General features: G+C 48.3%; 1 protein-coding gene across 1 annotated transcript; it reads right to left on the reverse strand.

Annotated features, from left to right (window-relative positions):
- Positions 1 to 1,357: 1,357 nt before the first annotated feature.
- Positions 1,358 to 13,622, reverse strand: LOC118093686 (trypsin-like). The gene is made up of 7 exons (XM_060274210.1): positions 13,520 to 13,622; positions 8,230 to 8,334; positions 6,614 to 6,755; positions 6,117 to 6,373; positions 5,600 to 5,739; positions 4,557 to 4,707; positions 1,358 to 2,999 (listed from the first exon to the last, which is right to left on the reverse strand). The coding sequence occupies exons 1-7, from the start codon at positions 13,620 to 13,622 to the stop codon at positions 2,971 to 2,973; spliced, it is 927 nt and encodes a 308-aa protein (XP_060130193.1). The 3' UTR covers positions 1,358 to 2,970.
- Positions 13,623 to 22,290: the final 8,668 nt, after the last annotated feature.

Below are 22,290 nucleotides of genomic sequence, written 5' to 3' on the forward strand. Positions count from 1 at the left end.
AGAACTGGCAGAGGTGATTTCAGAACCACTGGCAATAATCTTTGAAAATTCCTGGAGAACAGGCGAAGTTCCAGCAGACTGGAGGAGGGCAAATGTTGTCCCTATTTTCAAAAAGGGGGAAAGAGAGGACCCAAACAATTACCGCCCAGTCAGCCTGACATCAATACCAGGAAAGATTCTAGAGCAGATCATTAAGCAAACAGTCTGTGAGCACCTAGAAAGAAACTCTGTGATCACTAAAAGTCAGCATGGGTTCCTGAAAAATAAGTCATGTCAGACTAATCTGATCTCATTTTTTGACAGAATTACAAGCCTGGTAGATGAAGGGAACGCTGTGGATGTAGCCTATCTTGATTTCAGCAAGGCCTTTGACAAGGTGCCCCATGATATTCTTGTAAAGAAGCTGGTAAAATGTGGGCTAGACAATGCTACCATTCAGTGGATTTGTAGCTGGCTTACTGACCGAACCCAAAGGGTGCTCATCAATGGCTCCTCCTCATCCTGGAGAGTAGTGACTAGTGGGGTGCCACAGGGTTCTGTCTTGGGCCCAGTCTTGTTCAACATCTTTATCAATGACTTGGATGATGGGCTTGAGGGCATCCTGAGCAAGTTTGCAGATGACACCAAATTGGGAGGGGTGGCTAACACCCCAGAGGACAGGATCACACTTCAGAATGACCTTAACAGATTAGACAACTGGGCCAAAGCAAACAAGATGAATTTTAACAAGGAGAAATGTAAAGTACTACACTTGGGCAAAAAAAATGAAAGGCACAAATACAGGATGGGAGACACCTGGCTTGAGAGCAGTACATGTGAAAAGGATCTAGGAGTTTTGGTTGACCACAAACTTGACATGAGTCAGCAGTGTGATGCAGCAGCTAAAAAAGCCAATGCAATTCTGGGCTGCATCAATAGGAGTATAGCATCTAGATCAAGGGAAGTAATAGTACCACTGTATTCTGCTCTGGTCAGACCTCACCTGGAGTATTGTGTCCAGTTCTGGGCACCACAGTTCAAGAAGGATACTGATAAGCTGGAACGTGTCCAGAAGAGGGCAACCAAAATGGTCAAAGGCCTGGAAACGATGCCTTATGAGGAACGGCTTAGGGAGCTGGGTATGTTTAGCCTGGAGAAGAGAAGGTTAAGGGGTGATATGATAACCATGTTCAAATATATAAAAGGATGTCATATAAAGGAGGGAGAAAGGTTGTTTTCTGCTGCTCCAGAGAAGCGGACACGGAGCAATGGATTCAAACTACAAGAAAGAAAATTCCACCTAAACATTAGGAAGAACTTCCTGACAGTAAGAGCTGTTCAGCAGTGGAATTTGCTGCCAAGGAGTGTGGTGGAGTCTCCTTCTTTGGAGGTCTTTAAGCAGAGGCTTGACAGCCATCTGTCAGGAATGCTTTGATGGTGTTTCCTGCTTGGCAGGGGGTTGGACTGGATGGCCCTTGTGGTCTCTTCCAACTCTATGATTCTATGATTCTAAGAGCTGAAGAAGTTGTGCCTCCACGGCTACCAGGCACTTTCTTGGCAGAAACAGTGAAGTCACAGAGGGGTGTATGAGATGGGTACCTTAGGGGGTATGGGAATCAGCAGCTCTGCCACTCGCATCCATTGGAGGGGTAGGGCCTCTGAGCACCCCAAGTGCCTCACTTCCCAAACAAGCACTTCAGAGCCAGCTCTAGGTGGGTGCTGGTGGGGTATGGTCTTTTATGGAGCTTTGACTGTGTTAGGTCATGGAAGGCTGGGATGCTAACAAAACTGCTCTATGGAGTAAATATTGTGGGAGTTAAGAAATCAAATCTAAAAATGCATATTCTTACTAGTAAGCATGTGTAGGGATTAAAATCACAGAGCAGTATTGATTAGGTGGACTCAGACCAATGCAATTGGTAGAGAAGGCTCTGTGTTATTTCATTTCCCCTCCTCTCTTGGGAGGGAAGAAGCAAAGAAGTCTTTTCTGTTCCTTCTCTCTCTCTTCAACCAGCCAATGGGAGCAGACTTGTATCTGCTTGCTCCAGCTTCAGGCTCATGCCTGAGGCTGCTTTCACTGCAAATACAAGTATTTTACCTGCATTTATTTTTACTGCTGTTGTTGCTAAGGACAGGTGCTTGACTGTGAGTAAACTATATATGTTAAACATAGTTTTCAGTCTGTGGCCTGCTTCTATAATAAACAGGGTAACAGAAGGGGGAGATCAACCTAAAGGCTAATTCCTGTACTTTTGTTTCACTGCTTAAGATGCTCAGCACTGTGCTTCTAAACACAAGCGATAAGCTGATGTTTTGTCTGTTGGCCCCCACACATGGGTTTGTGGAGGAATAAAATATAGTTAATATATTCCCGCACCTACATGGTAAAACCTAACCAACATCTACCATAATGTGAAATCAAGCCATTCAAGGAGGTGTGCCAGAAGCTGAGGAGTGAGGGAGCAAATCATTAGATTCTGCTCCCTTGCCTCAGCCATGAGCCGTCTGCTGGTGAGCAGACTGGCGGGTAGACTTCCTAGAAGCCTTCTCTTCCACAGCAGCCGGGCCTATATATTCCTTGCTAAGAAATGTGCTAAGAGGAAGGCACGCTTGGCAAATCCACACCGTGATCAACTCCCGTCCAGAAACCAATGTCCCCACTGTGGAAGGACGTGTGGATCCAGAATTGGACTCCACAGTCACCTACGGACTCATTGTTAAAACCGTGTTTATGGAAGACAATCTTACTCAGCTACGAGTGATCGCCAAAAAGAAGAGATAGTCCTTGCATTGCTGGTGGTGCCAGATCACTGGGCCTCTCTCAGAGCAGCGAGATACCAGATCAGAGCTCAATCTGGCTTTATTGCTCTTCAGTTGTTGGCAATTGTGTAGTGGATCCAGTCTTCAAAGATGCAGACCTTGGTGTACAGCCCCAGCCGGTTCTCTTCACTGCAGCTTTTCTTCCAGGACAGCAGTCCTTGGAGGGCTTCTTCACACACCAGGGGGCTGCCCACATCTCCCTAAGACATAGACAACAGCTGTAGGACTCCCCAGGGGACAGGATCAAATCATGGCAATTTCTCACTGTTGCTATCTGAACTCTCAGGCCATGGAGCACTGCCTGCAGCAGGAGAGAGGGAGCTGTGTGAGGCTTTCCCCAGCCTCAAGTACCTCCTGAGTGGTCCCAAGAGGTTGGCTCTTGCAGCTGGAGAATTACCCTTCCACTGTTGGCTTGTGGAAGGGACTTACAGCCCCTCTGTCCCTCTCAATAATGTGGGAATTACATAAATGCTATTTAACTTTGATATGGGGAGGATTTTGTACATGGCTTTTTGTATATTATACTTTGTTGTTTTGTTCTGCTTAATAATAATAATAATAATTTCTTTATACCCCGCCCATCTGGCCGGGTCTCCCCAGCCACTCTGGGCGGCTTCCAACAGAAAAATAAAACACAATCTATTAAACATTAAAAGCCTCCCTGAACAGGGCTACCTTCAGATGTCTTCTAAAAGTCTGGTAGTTGTTTTCCCTTTTTACATCTGTTGGGAGGGCATTCCACAGGGCAGGCGCCACCACCGAGAAGGCCCTCTGCCTAGTTCCCTGCAACTTGGCTTCTCGCAACGAGGGAACCGCCAGAAGGCCCTTGGTGCTGGACCTCAGTGTCCGGGCAGAATGATGGAGGTGGAGACGCTCCTTCAGGTATACTGGACCGAGGCCATTTAGGGCTTTAAAGGTCAACACCAACACTTTGAATTGTGCTCGGAAACGTACTGGGAGCCAATGTAGATATTTCAAGACCGGTGTTATGTGGTCTCGGCGGCCGCTCCCAGTCACCAGTCTAGCTGCTGCATTCTGGATTAGTTGTAGTTTCCGAGTCACCTTCAAAGGTAGCGCCACTTAGAGCGCATTGCAGTAGTCCAAGCGGGAGATAACTAGAGCATGCACCACTCTGGCTAGACAGTCTGCAGGCAGGTAGGGTCTCAGCCTGCGTACCAGATGGAGCTGATAGACAGCTGCCCTGGACACAGAATTGACCTGCGCCTCCATGGACAGCTGTGAGTCCAAAATGACTCCCAGGCTGCGCACCTGGTCTTTCAGGGGCACAGTTACCCCGTTCAGAACCAGGGAATCCTCCACACCTGCCCGCCTCCTGTCTCCCACGAACAGTACTTCTGTCTTGTCAGGATTCAACCTCAATCTGTTAGCCGCCATCCCTCCTCCAACCGCCTCCAGGCACTCACACAGGACCTTCACTGCCTTCACTGGTTCTGATTTGAAAGAGAGGTAGAGGTGGGTATCATCCGCATACTGATGAACACCCAGCCCAAACCCCCTGATGATCTCTCCAAGCGGCTGCATGTAGATGTTAAAAAGCATGGGGGAGAGGACAGAACCCTGAGGCACCCCACAAGTGAGAGCCCAGGGGTCTGAACACTCATCCCCCCCCCACCACTTTCTGAACACGGCCCAGGAGGAAGGAGCTCCCAACCCCTCTAGACGGTCCAGAAGGATGTTATGGTCGATGGTGTCAAAAGCCGCTGAGAGATCCAGCAGAACTAGGAAGCAGCTCTCACCTTTGTCTCTAGCCCGCCGGAGATCATCAACCAGTGCGACCAGGGCTGTTTCAGTCCCATGATGAGGCCTGAATCCCGACTGGAAGGGATGCAAATGGTCCGCTTCTTCCAGGTATGCCTGGAGTTGTTCAGCAACCACTCGCTCAATCACCTTGCCCAAGAATGGAAGATTTGAGACTGGGCGATAGTTGGCCATATTAGCTGCATCTAAAGATGTTTTTTTAAGAAGCGGTTTAATGACTGCCTCTTTCAGCAGGTCTGGGAATACTCCCTCATAGAGGGAAGCATTTACTACCCCGCGGAGCCCATCGCCCAGCCCTTCCCGGCTCGCTTTTATTAGCCAGGATGGGAAGGGTCAAGGAGACAGGTGGTTGGTTTCACTCGTCTAAGCAGCCTGTCCACATGGAGCATGCTTGTGCTTGTGAGTGATTTGGGTGGGCAGCTTGTGAGTGATTTGGATGGGAAGCATTCATCTATGGTGTGTGTGGATGCACATAATTAGACCATGTTACTGAACTCAAAGTCAGGGACACCTATATGATCTTGCCTCCCACCAAAAAGTGCATGCCCAAGGGGCCACCAAAACCACACCTCTCAACCATGGCTTGGAGTGGCTCAGAGCACACATGCTCATCTAGGAGGCCAGGCAAGGCATGTAGGCTCCTCTAGGCACCCCTCTCATCAGCCCTGCAGGACCATCTCCCAGGTTGGCCAGTGGTGCTATTGAAACTGTGAGTGGAGCGCCAAGTGGCGCTTGGAGAGAAGAAAGATAGAGACAGCAGGTGAGAGTTGCAGGAAGAGAGGGAGGGAGAGAGGAAGAAGAGCAGTTCTGGTGGTCATGGAGGAAATCACAGGCAGTGCATGAAAGGTGACAAAAAGCAAACTTTTTGAGTTTCTGGTCCATGGTTTCTCCCAGCTTCAGATGTACTGATACAGCTTCTGGCCAAGGTCACAAGGGAGTCAAGGTATGCCTCTGCTTGTCTGCTCCCACCCCCACCCCCACCCCATCACTGGACTTACCAGTAAAAAGAGAATAGCCTCACCTGGCAGGCATCTTGGCTGCTGTCCAGCTGTCCAGCACAAAGCATCCTGTCAGTGAACCGTCCTGGGTAGACATTGTTGCACGTGGCATCAGATGTGACTGGAAGGTAGGAACACTGCAGAAGGTTGTCTGTTCCACCAGCTGTAAGCCCAAAATATGTTGATCATGAGCAGCTGCCTGGGGCAAGGCAGGAGGAAGACTCTTATGCTCAGGCCTCAGCCCTCTCTCCTTGAGTTCTTTCTGCTTCAAGGGGGCACTGCCACCTGCCATGAATCTATCATGGTTCAATGAATTGTTGATGCCTCCCTCCCAACATTTGCCGTTCATCTACCCTTCCCTTTTTGCATGGTGTCATTTATCCCGTGCATCACTAAGGAACTTCAGTGCCCCCTTGCACGTCCCAACCATAATCCCCCATGGCCACGAAGAGGGGCATCTTCCAGCAGCCCCCTGCTCCAGTCTGTCACACTTGTTGCTGGTCCTGGTTAGTCTCTCAGCACCACCCTCTCTGTACTCACGGTTGCTGCTGATCCATTCTGAAGCCAGGCACTGGGTCCCAACTATGACACATTGGCTGGGCAAACTGATGGGCTGCACAAGCGCACCCAGGACAGCTGGTTGTGCAAGCTTGATGAGCATAATGTCATAGTCCAGTGTGTAGTTGTTGAACTGCTTATGAGGGACCAGCTTGGCAGCAGCAATGACCTGTTGCTTCTCCTTAGGAGGAGTCTCAGGGACTTGTAGGCCAAGCCAGACTGTCATGTGGTCTGGGCTGCTGGAAGGAGAGAAGGTGGGTCAATAGTGTTCTCCCTATAGTTTTTCTGCCTCAGCCTGGGTTGAAAGATTCCTTGCTCACCCTCAAGGATTCTTGCAGGCAGGCAGTCAAATGCACAAGTTGAGGAAAGTTTGCCCTCCCATTTCAAATGAGAACAGAGCAGCCAACAACAGAGAATGGACTTTATTCTCTGTGGGAAACAGATTGTGTGCAAAGGGTGTGAAGCAGGCTTATACCCACCTCCTGCTGCATTGAGCTGAGGACAACACCCATTCTTGGCTGATGAGGGCCCCACTGCAGACCTGGTGCACTGACTGGAGGGAGACTTGCCACGGCACAGAATCTTGTTGGCACTTGGCACTACCAACCAACTTCTCAGCAGCTGCAACAGCTCAATATATAATTGGTAGAGGGGAAAAATCAAGACTTTTTCAATGGTTAGGAGCATGTTAAAATGCAATGTGGTCTTGTGAACTCAGGAAATAGTGATCCAGCCTATCCCATGACATCTGCCACCCAGACTAGCTAGTTGAGGGCACTGCATGCAATCTCTTCCTGCTAGTAAACAAAGGCTCAACTTTTTGCCACCATCTCCTGCTTTCCACCTCCATCTCCCTGCATAGGAATCCTTTGAATTGGTCTCACATTGCAAGTAAGTGTGGCTGGCTTAATTTCTGATTAATTTCTGCCAGAGTTCTACATACCATCATTCATACTGCTAAAATAAAAGCCATGATTTTAAACCACAGGAAAGATCATAATGTATTATTGTAAAGTATTTCAAAACAGTAACTATAACAGGTAACTATAAAGTACACTGCTGGTTTGCCCCATATAATAGTGACATTTCCTCTTTGTACAATCAGCCCAAATAATTGACTGCTTTTGATTATTCTGATATGAGCTGTTAATTTATTTTCTTACACTTGCACACACACACACACAAAATGTGGAGTACTATATATGAGAATAAAATCAGCATGAAAACATCATTAAAATGCCAATAAATACTAATTAGTTCACAGAGTTGAGATTTCTGCCTTGCAGGGGATTGAACTAGATGACCCTAGGGGTCCCTTTCAACACTACAATTCTATGAAAGAAGATTCATATTACAAAGGCATGTCTAAACATTAAAGTTTTCAAAAGATGTCTGAAGGGATGGATGGCTCTTGGTGGCAGGGAGTTCCACAGGGCAGTGGCTGCCACACCAAAGGCTCAATCCCTAATGACGTCCAGCTAAACCTCAGGGTTCATTGGGGTGAGGGGACCAACAGAAGTGCCCCATCAACAGATCTTGGTGGTCAAGTTGGAAAGTAAGTACTCTGGAGTCTCAAGGTACTTTGGGACCAAGTTGCTTAGGGATAAGTCAGTTTCACACACTGAACAAATTCAGTGATGCACAGCACATATTGACCAAATGCTGCTATGGAAAGTCTAACACCACTTAGCTTTTTTAATAAAGTGGGACTGGGTGAATAGTCTGAATGGTCAGTGTAGAGAATGGGTTTTGGGGTTGTATCCAACTAAGTAATACTCAGAGTAGTCCCACTGAAATCAGTGGACTTAGTTAGGCATGCCCATTAATATCAGTGGGTTAAATCTGAGTATGGCTGACAATGGAGATAGCCCTCCTGTATTTCTATTTCCTGGCTTAACTGCCTGGTTCTCCTTCCCCTCCTCTGTTGCCAGGACACCTCTACTTGCACGCTGAAATCTTAGCCCTCTTCTGGATTGATGGCCATGAATTTGCATTCCAGCTTCTGTACTGTAGTTTTGTTCATCCTCACCCAACATTTCATGACTATTCTTGGGCAGATAAACTGTCCTGATTTTTTTTGGGGGGGGGGTTGTACCTGCAAGAGCCGCCAGCAGTAAACTGCAACCCAACCACAGCATGTTCTCTTCTCTCAAGCTGGCCTCACTGAGAATGCGGAGTCCTGTGTGCACCTGGAAGTCGTCTAATCTCACAGAGTGAAGAGAAGATAAGAAAGGATGTTTGCACAGCTTTCACATGGACTCTTGTCCATGCACTTAGGCTATTTTTGGTAACATTTCTGAAGGAGATAAGATTGCTGCTCCTTTGGGTTTGTAGGAGGTCTGGGCTGCAGGTTCCCCAAGTTTTTAGAGTGTTTTGTATTCAGACCCAGCATGGGGGCATTGAGCAGCTCTTTCAGCCTAACAAATCATCAGTAAAAACAATTATAGCCTAGAAAACGCTACAGTGGTACCTGAGGCGCGCTTTCGCTAATTATTATTATTTATTATTTATACCCTGACCATCTGGCTGGGTTTCCCCCACCACTCTGGGCGGCTTCCAACAATACCAAAATACATTAAAATATCACAGATTAAAAACTTCCCTAAACATATGCCCCACAAATAACCCAGAGATGCATTTTAAATAAAAGGACACATTCTACTAATGTAAAAACACCAGGCAGCCCCACAAATAACCCAGAGATGCATTTTAAATAAAAGAACACATTCTACTCATGTAAAAACATGCTGATTCCTGGACTGTCCACGGGCCGGATTTAGAAGGCGATTGGGCCTTAGTTTGGGGACCCCTGTGACAGACAGCCGCCCTGGACACAGAATTAACCTGTGGCTCCATGGACAGCTGTGAGTCCAAAATGACTCCCAGGCTGCCCACCTGGTCCTTCAGGGGCACAGTGACCCCATTCAGGACCAGGGAGTCCCCCACACCCGCCCGCCCCCTGTCCCCCAAAAACAGTACTTCTGTCATGTCAGGATTCAACCTCAATCTGTTAGCCGCCATCCATCCTCCAACCGCTCCAGACACTCACACAGGACCTTCACCACCTTCACTGGTTCTGATTTAAAAAAGAGATAGAGTTGGGTGTCATCCGCATACTGATGAACACCCAGCCCAACCCCCCTGGTGATCTCTCCCAGCGGCTTCATATAGATGCTAAAAAGCATGGGGGAGAGGACGGAACCCTGAGGCACCCCCCAAGGGAGAGCCCAGGGGTCTGAACACTCATCCCCCACCACCACTTTCTGAACACGGCCCAGGAGGAAGGAGTGGAACCACTATATGACAGTCCCCCCAGCTCCCAACCCCTCTAGACGGTCCCGAAGGATGTTATTGTTGATTGTATCAAAGGCCTCTGAGAGATCCAGCAGAACTAGGAAACAGCTCTCACCTTTGTCCTTAGCCCGCCAGAGATAATAAATCAGCGCGACCAAGGCAGTTTCAGTCCCGTGATGAGGCCTGAATCCCGATTGGAAGGGATCCAAATGGTCCGCTTCTTCCAGGCGTGCTTGGAGTTGTTCAGCAACCACTCGCTCAATCACCTTGCCCAAGAATGGTAGATTTGAGACTGGGCGATAATTGGCCACATTTGCCGGGTCTAAAGATGTTTTTTTTAAAGAAGCGGTTTAATGACCACCTCTTTCAGTGGGTCTGGGAATACTCCCTCATAGAGGGAATCATTTACCACCCCACGGAGCCCATCACCCAGCCCTTCCCGGCTCACTTTTATTAGCCAGGATGGGCAAGGGTCAAGGAGACATGTGGTCGGTTTCACTCGTCCAAGCAGCCTGTCCACATCCTCGGAGGTAAAAGATTGAAATTTATCCCATTAAACATGACTAGACAGGGCTCCATCACTTTCTCGCCCCGGCCCTGCTCCCACGGTGGAGTCTGCCTCTTAGAATTTTGAAGTGTCAGGCCTAGCTCTAGTGGCTTTAGCCCAAACGTAGCAGAGTTTTCCTGCACAGCGCAGAAGCTACTTGAGGTGGAAATGACTAGTCAGCTAGATGCAGAATAACTATTTAAAGGATTTATTAAAAGAAAATAAAGCCAGCAGTTTCTGCATATAAAGCAAAGCAAAATAAATCCTTACTCTCTCTCTCTCTCTCTCTCCAACCATACACAGCACTCCTACTCCTAACACCCACAAGAAACAACTGTGCTAGCATTCCTAGATAACAGAGTTCAGTGCTGGCCATTAACCAATCAGAGAGTTGTTGCCAGGCCAGGCAGACCTTGGCTTTCTGCCAAGAGTAAATTGACACTGCCTTGAGTTAATTGTGTGAAGCAAGAATCTGTAAGTTTCCCATGAGAACCAATTATCAGAAACCGAACACCCCCTCACAGATTTTGCTGGACAATTAACATCAATTAACACTTGTGTAGGAACTTTTACTGTTTAATCATTTTTTCCAGCAAACCTTATTCAGGGACAGCCCCATGGAGGCCATGCTTTCCACGAAGTCCCGAGCAGCTCCTTGTAAGGTCGTGTCGGCATGGATGTTAAACTCCCCTAAGACAACCAAGCTAGGTGTCTCCAGGAGCACATCCGACATGACCTGAAGCAGCTCGGGCAGGGAATCCTTGGTGCAGTGGGGAGGTCGGTACACCAAAAGGAATCCTGTACTGCCCCTATTGCCCAACTTCCAGAACATGCACTCAGAAAACTCGGTCTTACCAATAGGACGCCTGGTGCAAACTAATGACTTCCTAAAAATCACTGCAACCCCCCCCTCCCCACCCAGATGGTCTGGGTTGCTGTGCGTAAGAGAAACCTGGTGGACAAGCAGCGGCAAGGACAGGCCCATCTGCTTCATCCAACCAGGTCTCTGTCACACATGCCAGATCAAATCCTCCATCCACAATCAGGTCGTGGATGGCAGTGGTCTTATTCATCATTGGCCTGGCATTGCACAGCAGCAACTTCAGATCATGTGCGTATCCCTTGCCGATTACAGTATCCGTCCGGTCAGGACCAGACGCGGAGGCAGGGATAGTCCTCAAACAACGACTAAACCTGCCTCCTCGGTAATGACATGGTCTGGTCTTAGCATAACTCCTTCTCCTACCCGTGACCACTGAGATTGGTTGTCCCAGTGCATCCCCCCCCCCTGTGGAATCTGCCCCAGTCATTTTGTTGGCTGGGACCCCCTCCTGGGCAGCCCTGGCCCCTCCCCTTAAAAACAAGATAAAAACCTCTATTTAAAAAAGCAGCAAAAAACAGAACAAAATAAAAACAAAAAAACAAAAAACAAAATAAAAACCAAGAACAGTAAAAATTACAAATATACCAAAATTAAACAAAACCCCAAACCCAACTAAAAATCACTCCCACCTACCACACCAAAAAAATAAAAAACATAAATTAAAAAGAACATTTTAAAAAGAACTTTGTGCTGTTCTAAGTTCCCCTGGGCAGCACCAGCAGAAGAGCAGTGGCAGCAGTTCCTATGAGGCCCCCCCCCAGGCCCCGCCCTGGGCCAGATGGAGAGAGGCAGGGACAGGGCCTGTAGGCACTCACAGCAGGAGAGTCCTGGTCAGCACTAATGGGGCCTCCCGTTGCTGCTGCCCGCTGGCGCACAATTTCCATTCTCATCCTGGGGCAAAGTTCTCAACCTGAGGTACTACTTCCAGGTTAGCGGAGTTTGTAACCCAAAGTACCACTGTATTAACAAAGCGGCAACAAAAATATGCTAAACATTACATTTACAGCAAAAGTCATATTACAGTGGTACCTCAGTTTATGAACACAATTGGTTCCGGAAGTCTGTTCATAAATTGAAGCGTTCATAAACTGAAGCAAACTTTCCCATTGAAAGTAATGGAAAGTGGATTAATCCGTTCTAGATGATGAAAAACACCCCCTATAACAGCATTTTAACACAAATTTTACTGTCTAATGAGACCATTGATCCATAAAATGAAGGCAATAATCAATGTACTGCACTTTTATCCATTTCTGCAGCCACACAATCAACCAGTAGCTGAACTGGGTTCCACACAGTCACAAAAACAAGTCAGAAAAATAAAGTCACAAACCACAGTCACAAAAGCAAAAAACAAAGTGTTTTCTTACCTAACTTTGGGGCTGGGAAGCTACCTGCTGGGCATCATCCTGTGGGGCAGTTGCGGGGGCCTCTGGGCCTCTGCAGCTGGAGGCCAATTGCGGGGCCTCTGTAGGACGCTCCAAGTTCCCATGATCTTAGAGCTGGAAGGGCCCCCCCAGGGTCATCTAGCTGAACCCCCTGCAACGACATATCCCAAGGGATCTGGAAGATCCCGAGAAGACCCCAGGGGCTGCTCCTTAGCAATTGTTGGGACGCAACCCCCACCACACCCCTGCGCGCAACACAGCCTCCCAACCCTCGCGGGGCCTTGGGGCAAGTCGCATGGAGGGTGCAGCCCCTTTAAGGGCGGCCTGTCACAGGCCCCGGGAAGGGCAAAATGGCTGGTGGATGGGGGGAAAGGCGGATGCGAACTGAAGCGGCGAAGGGGAGAAAACCAGCGGCCGCCTAGAGAAGAAGAGGGAAGTCTGGGGGTGGGCGGGGGGGGGGAGAAGGGAAGCAGGCTTGGATCGGGGCCTCCGCGGAGGTCCGGAGCGAAGCCCCGGCCTCCGCGAAGCCATCCGAGGCTCCGTAGCTGCAGCGCAGCCTCGGATGGCTTCGTGGAGGCCGGGGCTTTGATCCGGACCTCTGAGAAGGCCCGGGCTTGGATCGGGACCTCCGCGAAGGGCCGGCCTCCGCTAAGCCATCTGAGGGCCTCCGGTGCTGCAGCGCAGCCACAGAGGCTTGGGTGGCTTAGCGGAGGCCGGGACTTCGCTCCAGGCCTTGGTGGAGGCCATCCTAGACCTCGAACACCTCGGGTTACTTACTTCCGGGTTTCGGTTGTTCGTAAACCGAAAGTTCGTAACCCGAGGTGTTCGTAAACCGAGGTTCCACTGTATATGATTGACAAAGCATTTATAGTCTATAAAACAGTATTAACAAATTTAACAAAATAGCAACTAAAAATATAAACCAAGCGCTGTTAATACACGCACTCTCCATGCCCCCATGACTCATAATCTTTCATGCTATTCAGTTCATTAAAATAAACAGAATGTCCATTGCTTAGCCAGCCTAGCCAGATGCTGCAGCAACTGGTATCCTCAGGTGGTGGGCCAGGGTGGAGACAGTGGGACACAAACCAACATCAACGTGATCTTTCCAAACGAAATGGAAACATACAACGAAATGGTGCCTTATAATCAATAATTAAATTTTTTTATTTTGACTTAAAGCATGCATTATTATCATTTTCAAACACGATATTTGAAAAGCATAGAATTTCATTTCAAAAATCAACACTTCATAAATTAGATAAGGAACCAAATTCTCCGAAGCTGCGGCAAATGCCGGGGAAGGCAGGTGGCAGGCGGCGGCAGGAGAAGCTCTTCTCCCGCCGCTGCCTCTCGCCGCGCATGGCCAGCATGGGGCGCAGCTTTGGAGGTTTCCGAAGCTGCGCCCCATGCCGGGGAAGGCAGGCAAGGCGGCATCGGACGGGTCTTTGGAGACCACCTCCGAAGCCCCGTTGCATGCCGCCGCCAGTCGCCCAGAGCCCATAGGAACCATAGCTGCCAAGTTCTCCCTTTTTTTAAGGGAAATTCCCTTATGCTGAATAGGCTTCCTCGTGAGAAAAGGGAAAACTTGGCAGCTATGATAGGAACGCATTGATTAAGTTTCAATGCATTCCTCTGGGAAACTGGGACTCGCTAGATGAAAAATTCATTACACGAATTGACCCGTGGAACGAATTAATTTCGTCTAGCGAGGCACCACTGTAAGGGATCAGCACCCTCACCTGTCCCAGGGACAGTCTACGATTCTCAGGGACAGTCCACACCGTGGGGCGCGGTAATCCCCCCAGGCTACAAATTAATTTACAACAGGCTACACACAGGCTACACAGCGGACTTTGCTACCAAACTCTGCCACTTTGTCCTTACCCACAACCACTTCAAATTTGGTGATGACCTGTTCCTCCAGATCAGCGGCACAGCCATGGGCACCCGCATGGCCCCACAGTATGCCAACATCTTCATGGCAGATTTAGAACAACGTTTCCTAAACTCCTACCCACTCAAACCTCTCTTGTACCTGCGATACATTGACGATATTTTTATTATCTGGACACATGGACAACAGACCCTGGAAACCTTCCACCAGACATTCAATGACTTTCACCCCACCATCAACCTAACAATGAACCAATCTATGCAAGAAATACATTTTTTGGACATTACTATAAAAATACAGGATGGACGTATAGACACCACCTTATACAGAAAACCAACTGACCGACAAACATATCTACATGCTTCTAGCTACCATCCCAAACATACCAAACAATCCATCGTATACAGCCAGGCCCTACGTTACAACCGCATCTGTTCCAACTCTACAGACAGAGAATCTCACCTAAGAGATCTACAGCAAACCTTTTTAGAACTAAAATATCCACCTGATGAAGTTAAACAACAGATCAACAGAGCCAGACTGATACCTAGGGAGAACCTGCTGCAAGACAGACCCAAAAAAGAAAATAACAGAACACCACTAGTCATCACATACAGCTCCCAAGTTAAAACAGTACAACGCATCATCAGAGATCTACAGCCTCTCCTGGACAATGACAGCTCCCTTTCTCAAGCTCTGGGAGGAAGACCTTTCATTGCCTACAGACAGCCACCCAATCTTAAACAACTCCTCACCCACAATAATACAACCACCAGACTTAACATGGACACTGGTACCAGAGCCTGCAATAAACCCAGATGCCAACTTTGCTGCCACATACACCCGGACAACATCATTACTGGCCCCAACAACATCCAACATACCATCTCAGGACTATTTAATTGCTCATCTTCTAACATTGTGTATGCCATCAAATGCCAACAGTGCCCTTCAGCTCTCTATATTGGAAAAACAGGCCAAACCCTACGCCAAAGGATAAATGGACATAAATCTGACATCAGGAACCAGAAGACAGAAAAACCAGTAGGAGAACACTTCAATCTCCCAGGACATTCTATACAAGATCTCAAAGCAGCTGTCTTACTACAAAAGAATTTCAGAAATAGACTGGAAAGAGAAGTTGCTGAATTACAACTTATCACCAAGCTCAAAACCATGGAGGGACCTGGTTTGAACAGAGATATCGGATTCTTATCTCATTATACATGATAAGCGATCTTCAGCCATCTCAACCCTTGCTTTTTCATGCAAAACCATTTGCAGTCGTTTTCGGTCATCAACAGCTATCAGTCAGTCAATCACCCACTTCCCCCACCCTTCTGAGTGATCCCCCCTCCCCTCCCCCTCCCCACCCCTCCCCACCCCTTCTCTACATAAGTGCCTGGGGACTTCTATTTCACTGTATCTGAAGAAGTGTGCATGCACACGAAAGCTCATACCAAAATAAAAACTTAGTTGGTCTTTAAGGTGCTACTGAAGGAATTTTTTTATTTAGGCTACACACCATCATCTTTCCCCACCTTCAGAATGGACATCAGCCCCATCCATCTCCCCATCCCACCCTCCTCTTCCCTCCTTTTCTTCCCAATGTCTCAATAACCGAAACTGATTTGTTAAAATGTTAGAGGGGAAAAATATGAGAGACATTGTACACAGCTCTGTAATATTCTGTTCGTTAGCCAGCTTGAGCATCTTTGGAGTGAGAGGTAGGATAGATTTAAAAAAACAAAACAAAACTTGTTGCTATTAAAGTGTTCAGGTACAGTGGTGCCTTGCTTAACGAATGTCCTGCTTAACGAAAATTCCGCTTAACGAAAGGTTTTTTCTAGCGGAGGTTGCCTCACTAGACGAATTCATTTTACGAAAAATTCATCTAGCGAATCGCGGTTTCCCATAGGAATGCATTGAAATTCAATTAATGCGTTCCTAAGGGCAAAAAAAAAAAATCAAAAAAAATTCAATGCATTCCTATGGGATTCGTTAGATGAATTTTTTGTTATAAGAAAAGACCCATGGAACGAATTAATTCGTCTAGCGAGGCACCACTGTATCAGAAACAATTTGGTAATTTTAGACTCTGCATTTACTGGCCTTCCAGCATGTGCGTAGCCAGGATTTTTGTGGGGGGGGAGCAGAATTGACATGATTGGTCAGTTCAGTTAAATTCAACACCTTTATTGGCATATATATAACAATAAAATCATATAAACCATCTATATATAATATAATTCTGAGACATACAATGAAAAGGGGAGAAGGGAAAGGGATAAGAAGTCCTCGGCGGTCACTACCTTGTGCAAAAAGATGTGGGACTCTGGCTTGGGTGCTGCACCTTTAAAAGCTGTGCAACAGGTGAGCATTCAGCACAGCTACATTTCCCTAGTGTGAACATGTAGTGAAGAGGAAATCTTTACATGTTGAATTTCTGCCTGTTAAGAAGCGTCACCCCTTCATGGATCAATGCCTTGTCATGGCGAAGGGGCTTGAATAACTCAGAGAAGCTATGAGCTATGCCTTGCAGGGCCACCCAAGATGGACAGGTCATAGTGGAGAGTTTTGACTAAACGTGATCCACCTGGAGAAGGAACTGGCAAGCCACTCCAGTATCCCTGCCAAGAAAACTCCATGGACAAAGACAACAGGCATATAAAAGTTATGATGCTGGAAGATGAGCCCCTTAGGTCAGAAGGCGTCCAACATGCTACTGAGGAAGAGCGGAGGACAAGTACAAGTAGATTCAGAGCTGATGAAGCTGTTGTGTATTGAGTCAAAGGATTTAATATCTGTATTATTATTGTCTGTATTTGCATTAGGATAAAGTAACTGCCTTTTGGTTCCAGAGGGTACAGCTACTATTGGTTCATTTAAGCTGCTGTATTTGGATCCTCTGTCTTATTGGTTTCCTCCAAAAGGCAGCACTGTGATTGCTTGATATTGTTCCCTCCAAAATGTATCCCTTCCTAGCTAGTCCCCTGTCCCTATAAATGTAGCTTTCCTCTCCTCAGTCTTCAGTCTTGTTCACTTTAATAAAGAGCTGTTACTAGAGAACTGTCTCCAGCATGTTTTGTCAAGAGAGCTGAAATCACAAACCCCACGTCACAACAACTGGCGACGAAGGTGGGATCCGGAATGCTGAGGAGCGGTTAAACACAACCCTGCCTCAGAGTCCGGATTGCAGCTGAGAACAAGACTCACTGGCCAGCTGAGAAGACGACCCTGCCCGCTAGGACAATGGAGAGTCCAAGGGTATTGGAGCCCTTCCAGCCATCAGAGCCCCACACCTGGGAAGACTACGTCGAACGCTTCGAGTTCTTTGCAGTGGCTCAAGGGATCACCGATGCCAGCAAAAGAAGGGCCACATTCCTGAGCTACTGTGGGCCCGAGACCTTCAAGCTGGCCAAGGCATTACTTGCTCCAGCGAAGCTGAGTGAGACATCTCTCAAAGATATTCTTGCCTGCCTAACAAGCCACTTGGCGCCTACTGAGACCAAGATGGCCCGGCGGATGGAGTTCCATAAGAGGCAGCAGCATGCTGGGGAGTCTGTATCCACATTTCTGGCTGAACTCCGGAAGCTCGCTCAGCACTGCGGCTTCCAAAATCTGGAAGAGACTCTCCTGGATCGGTTTATTGGTGGTCTGAGCAGCAAGAAAGCCAGAAGACGCATCGTGGCTAAAGAAGAGGTTACCCTTGCTTCAGCCTTGAAAGAGGCCACCGCCACGGAGAATTATGAAAGAGAGGAGCTTGATGCCATTCGCAAGGCCACTAAGCCACAGATAGAAGTTGCGCATGCCATGGACGAGCTAGAGGCTACTCCGAGCCAGAGCCCAGTCCGTGGGGTCGAGTCGGTGCGTCAGGCCTGCACAGTGCACAGAGATCGCCGAGGCAGTTGCCCAGGTTGTGGCGGAAACCATGAAAGGAAGAGTTGTCGTTTCAGGGATGCTATCTGCCGGACGTGCGGAAAGACGGGTCACATCGCCAGGGTCTGTAGATCGGCGGCGTCGGGAGCGACAGGAGCACCTAGACTGGAGCATCGCAGACCGCCCACAGCAACTCGTTTTCTAAAGGACTGCCACTACGTAACGGAGATCAACGGGAGGGCCGTGCAGTTTCCAGCGCAAGGCAAGGCACACGTCAAGGTGAAGATTGAGGGTCAGCAGTGCGACATGGAGGTGGACTCCGGATCCGCATTCACCATCGTGTCGGACCAGACCGCGAAGACATTCTTCCCCAGGGGTAAGTTGCCCCCTCTGGAGCCCTTTCCGGCAACCTTGCAGTCGTACTCAGCAGGCCGCATCCATGTTATGGGAATGTGTGCCGTGAGAGTACAGTTCCGGGACAAACAGGCTGTACTCAAACTGGTGATTGCGAAGGGCAGTCGCCCCAGTCTCCTGGGCACTGACTGGTTCCCTGCCCTGGGACTGAGTATCTCAGGGCTTAATTCAATCCAAACCTGCCCTGAGATGAGTGAGGTATTATGCAAGGAATTTGCTGGTCTCTTTAATGGAAAACTGGGTTGTTATAAAGGGCCCCCAGTTGACTTCGAGTTGGACCCCGGGGTGGCTCCAATCCGACTCAAACCAAGGCGAGTGCCATTTGCACTGCAACCCAAGATCGAGGCAGAGCTGGATAAATTGGTCAAGCAGGGAGTTCTCTCACCCGTGGACTCTGCTAAGTGGGAGACTCCAATCGTCACACCCCTTAAAGCAAATGGGGAAGTCAGGATATGTGCAGATTACAAATGTACTATCAATAAGGCACTCAGGGGAAACTCATACCCCATTCCAGTCGTATCACATCTGTTGGCTAAACTGGCTGGGGGCAAGGTGTTCGCCAAAATTGACCTGGCACAAGCTTACCAACAGCTGCCAGTAACCCCACAATCAGCGGAAGCACAGACTATTGTCACACATAAAGGGGCGTTCAGAGTTAACAGATTACAGTTCGGAGTTTGTGTGGCCCCAGGGATTTTTCAAGGGCTCATGGAACGCCTGTTAAGAGGTCTGCCGGGGGTCTTGCCATTTTTTGATGATGTTTTGATTGCTGGAAAAGACCCACAGGAACTGGTTGCGCGTGTCCGTGCAGTGTTGCTCAAGTTCAAGGAGGTGGGGTTGCAACTGAAAAAAGAAAAATGCAGTTTTGGGGTGCCAACTGTGGATTTCTTGGGGTTTAAAATTGATGCATTAGGCATCCACCCCACAGATGCTAAGATTAAGGCCATCATCGAGGCACCACGACCACAGAACAAGACGGAGTTGCAGTCATTCCTGGGACTTATTAACTTTTATCATTCGTTCTTACCCCAGAAAGCTTCGGTAGCTGAACCATTACATAGACTATTGCAGAAAAAGAATGTGTGGCGATGGGGGCGGGAGCAGCAGAAGGCTTTTGACTCCTTGCGAGGAATGCTGAGTAGCAGGAGCGTCCTTGCTCATTATGATGAGTCAAAGCCGCTGGTCCTGGCATGTGATGCCTCTCAATACGGTCTGGGGGCTGTGCTGAGTCATAGGGAACCGGATGGGTCGGAAAAGCCCATCTCTTTCTATTCCCGTACGTTGTCGCCCACAGAGCGCAACTATGCTCAAATTGATAAAGAGGCACTGGCTATTGTGTCCGGAATCAAAAGGTTCTATGATTATTTGTACGGTCGCCATTTCTCCATTGAAACGGACCACAAACCACTGTTAGGGTTGTTCAACCCAAACAAACAAACGCCACAAATTCTCTCCCCCAGAATGTTGCGTTGGTCAATATTCCTGAATGGGTTCCAGTACACCTTGACCCATGTGCCGGGGAAACAGTTGTGCCATGCTGATGCGCTGAGTCGATTGAGGATCCTGCTCCGGCGGAGCACATTATGATGCTAGAAACACTTCCGGGGGCTCCTGTAACAGCTACGGATATAGCTGAGAAAACTAGGAAAGATGCTGTTCTCTCCCGTGTGCTCACTTGGGTGGGGAGGGGGTGGCCAGGTGGTCCGCATGAAGAAAAATTCAGGCCTTATGCGACAAGGCAGCACGAATTGTCCATGCATAAGGGTTGTCTCCTATGGGGAGATAGGGTGATAATCCCAGCACCACTGAGAAACAGGGTTCTTGAGACGCTTCACATGGGACACCCGGGAATGGTCAGGATGAAGTCGCTAGCCCGATGTTATGTGTGGTGGCCTGGAATGGACCAGAACATAGAACAATGGGTACGAACATGCAAGGCATGCCAAGAGGTGCGGCCAGAAGTGGCCAGAGCACCAGTCCACTGGTGGGAGCAGTCCAGGACTCCCTGGAGCCGGCTGCACATAGATTTTGCTGGGCCATTCCAAGGGAAGGTCTTTTTGGTTATCGTTGATGCATATTCCAAATGGTTAGAAGTGGCGATGGTCCCTAGCATGGCATCAGCTGCCGTAATCAAGGTGTTGAGGCAGCTGTTTGCTACCCACGGGTTACCTGAGACCATTGTATCAGATAATGGGGCAGCTTTTGTATCCCAAGAATTCAGGGCATTCTTGGCTGATAACTTTATAAGAGGGGTCACATCCGCGCCCTTTCACCCATCCTCCAATGGGCAGGCTGAGCGCATGGTAAGAACAGCCAAAGAATCCATTGCGCGCTTAATGGAGGGTAACTGGTCGGCTCGCATTGCGCGAATGTTATTTTTGCAGCATGCGACGCCGTGTACTGCGACGGCCAAGTCGCCAGCCGAGCTGCTCTTAGGTAGAAGACTGGTAACGGTGCTGGATTATGTCCACCCAGATAAAATGCCAAACCGTAATTCAAGAGCAACCCCCCAGACTGAGACTGACACAACAAGGTATCTCGCCCCTGAAGATCTGGTCTGGGTGAGGAACTATTCACGAGGTCCGCGGTGGGTGGCCGGTGTGATCACCCGGGCTAGTGGACCTGTGTCCTATTATGTGACCTTGGAAAATGGGCAAGTTTGGAAGAGACATATAGATCAGCTGAGGCGCCGGGCGCTCAGCAGGGAGGAGTCAGATAATTCATCCCTGGCTAATGACGCACAGCTGCAAGACCAGAGTGAAAATGGTCCAGAGGTACAGTCACCAGGGGCTTCAGCAAATGAACCAGGGTCTGCTAGTCCTCAGGATGACGAGGTACAGGTCGGGGACCCTGAGATGTCTGGGACTCCATCTGTTCCTGATGAAACCCCTATAGCAGCCCCTCCACCACAGGTAACACCCAATCCAGAACCTGCAACACCTGTTGTCAGGAGATCAGGTAGAAGTTGTAGGACCCCACAGTACCTGAGGGATTACGTCTGCTGTGCTCACTAGGGGGGGAGGGGTGTTGTGTATTGAGTCAAAGGATTTAATATCTGTATTATTATTGTCTGTATTTGCATTAGGATAAAGTAACTGCCTTTTGGTTCCAGAGGGTACAGCTACTATTGGTTCATTTAAGCTGCTGTATTTGGATCCTCTGTCTTATTGGTTTCCTCCAAAAGGCAGCACTGTGATTGCTTGATATTGTTCCCTCCAAAATGTATCCCTTCCTAGCTAGTCCCCTGTCCCTATAAATGTAGCTTTCCTCTCCTCAGTCTTCAGTCTTGTTCACTTTAATAAAGAGCTGTTACTAGAGAACTGTCTCCAGCATGTTTTGTCAAGAGAGCTGAAATCACAAACCCCACGTCACAACAGAAGCGGCTGGGCCAAAGCCGAAAGCTCGCTCAGTTGCGGATATGCCTGGAAGCGAAAGGAAAGTCCGATGCTGTAAAGAAAAATATTGCATAGGAACCTGGAATGTAAGAACCATGGATAAAGGTAAGCTGGATGTGGTCAAAAATTAGATGACAAGAATAAATATTGAAATCCTGGGCATCAGTGAACTAAAATGGAAGGGAATGGGCGAATTCAGTTCGGATGACTATCATATCTACTACTGTGGGCAAGAATCCCGCAGAAGAAATGGAGTGGCCCTCATAGTCAACAAAAGAGTGGCAAAAGCAGTAGGAGAGACAAGAGGGCCTTCTTAAATGAGCAATGCAAATAAATAGAGGAAAACAATAGAATGGGGAAAACCAGAGATCTGTTCAAGAAAATTGGAGATATGAAAGGAACATTTCATACAAAGATTACCATAATAAAGGACAAAAGTGGTAAAGACCTAACAGA

Source organism: Zootoca vivipara, chromosome 5, assembly GCF_963506605.1.
Source record: "Zootoca vivipara chromosome 5, rZooViv1.1, whole genome shotgun sequence".
NCBI classification, from domain to species: domain Eukaryota; kingdom Metazoa; phylum Chordata; class Lepidosauria; order Squamata; family Lacertidae; genus Zootoca; species Zootoca vivipara.

What these genes read in the sequence shown, in the direction of transcription:
- LOC118093686 (XM_060274210.1), bottom strand. Translation starts at nt 13,622, where the DNA reads ATGCTGGCCATGCGCGGCGAGAGGCAGCGGCGGGAGAAGAGCTTCTCC. An exon ending in CCGCAGCTTCGGAGAATTTG is followed by an intron (nt 8,335 to 13,519) that starts GTTCCTTATCTA and finishes CTGTGAGATTAG; the next exon opens with ACGACTTCCAGGTGCACACA. An exon ending in AGAATGGATCAGCAGCAACC is followed by an intron (nt 5,740 to 6,116) that starts GTGAGTACAGAG and finishes TTGGGCTTACAG; the next exon opens with CTGGTGGAACAGACAACCTT.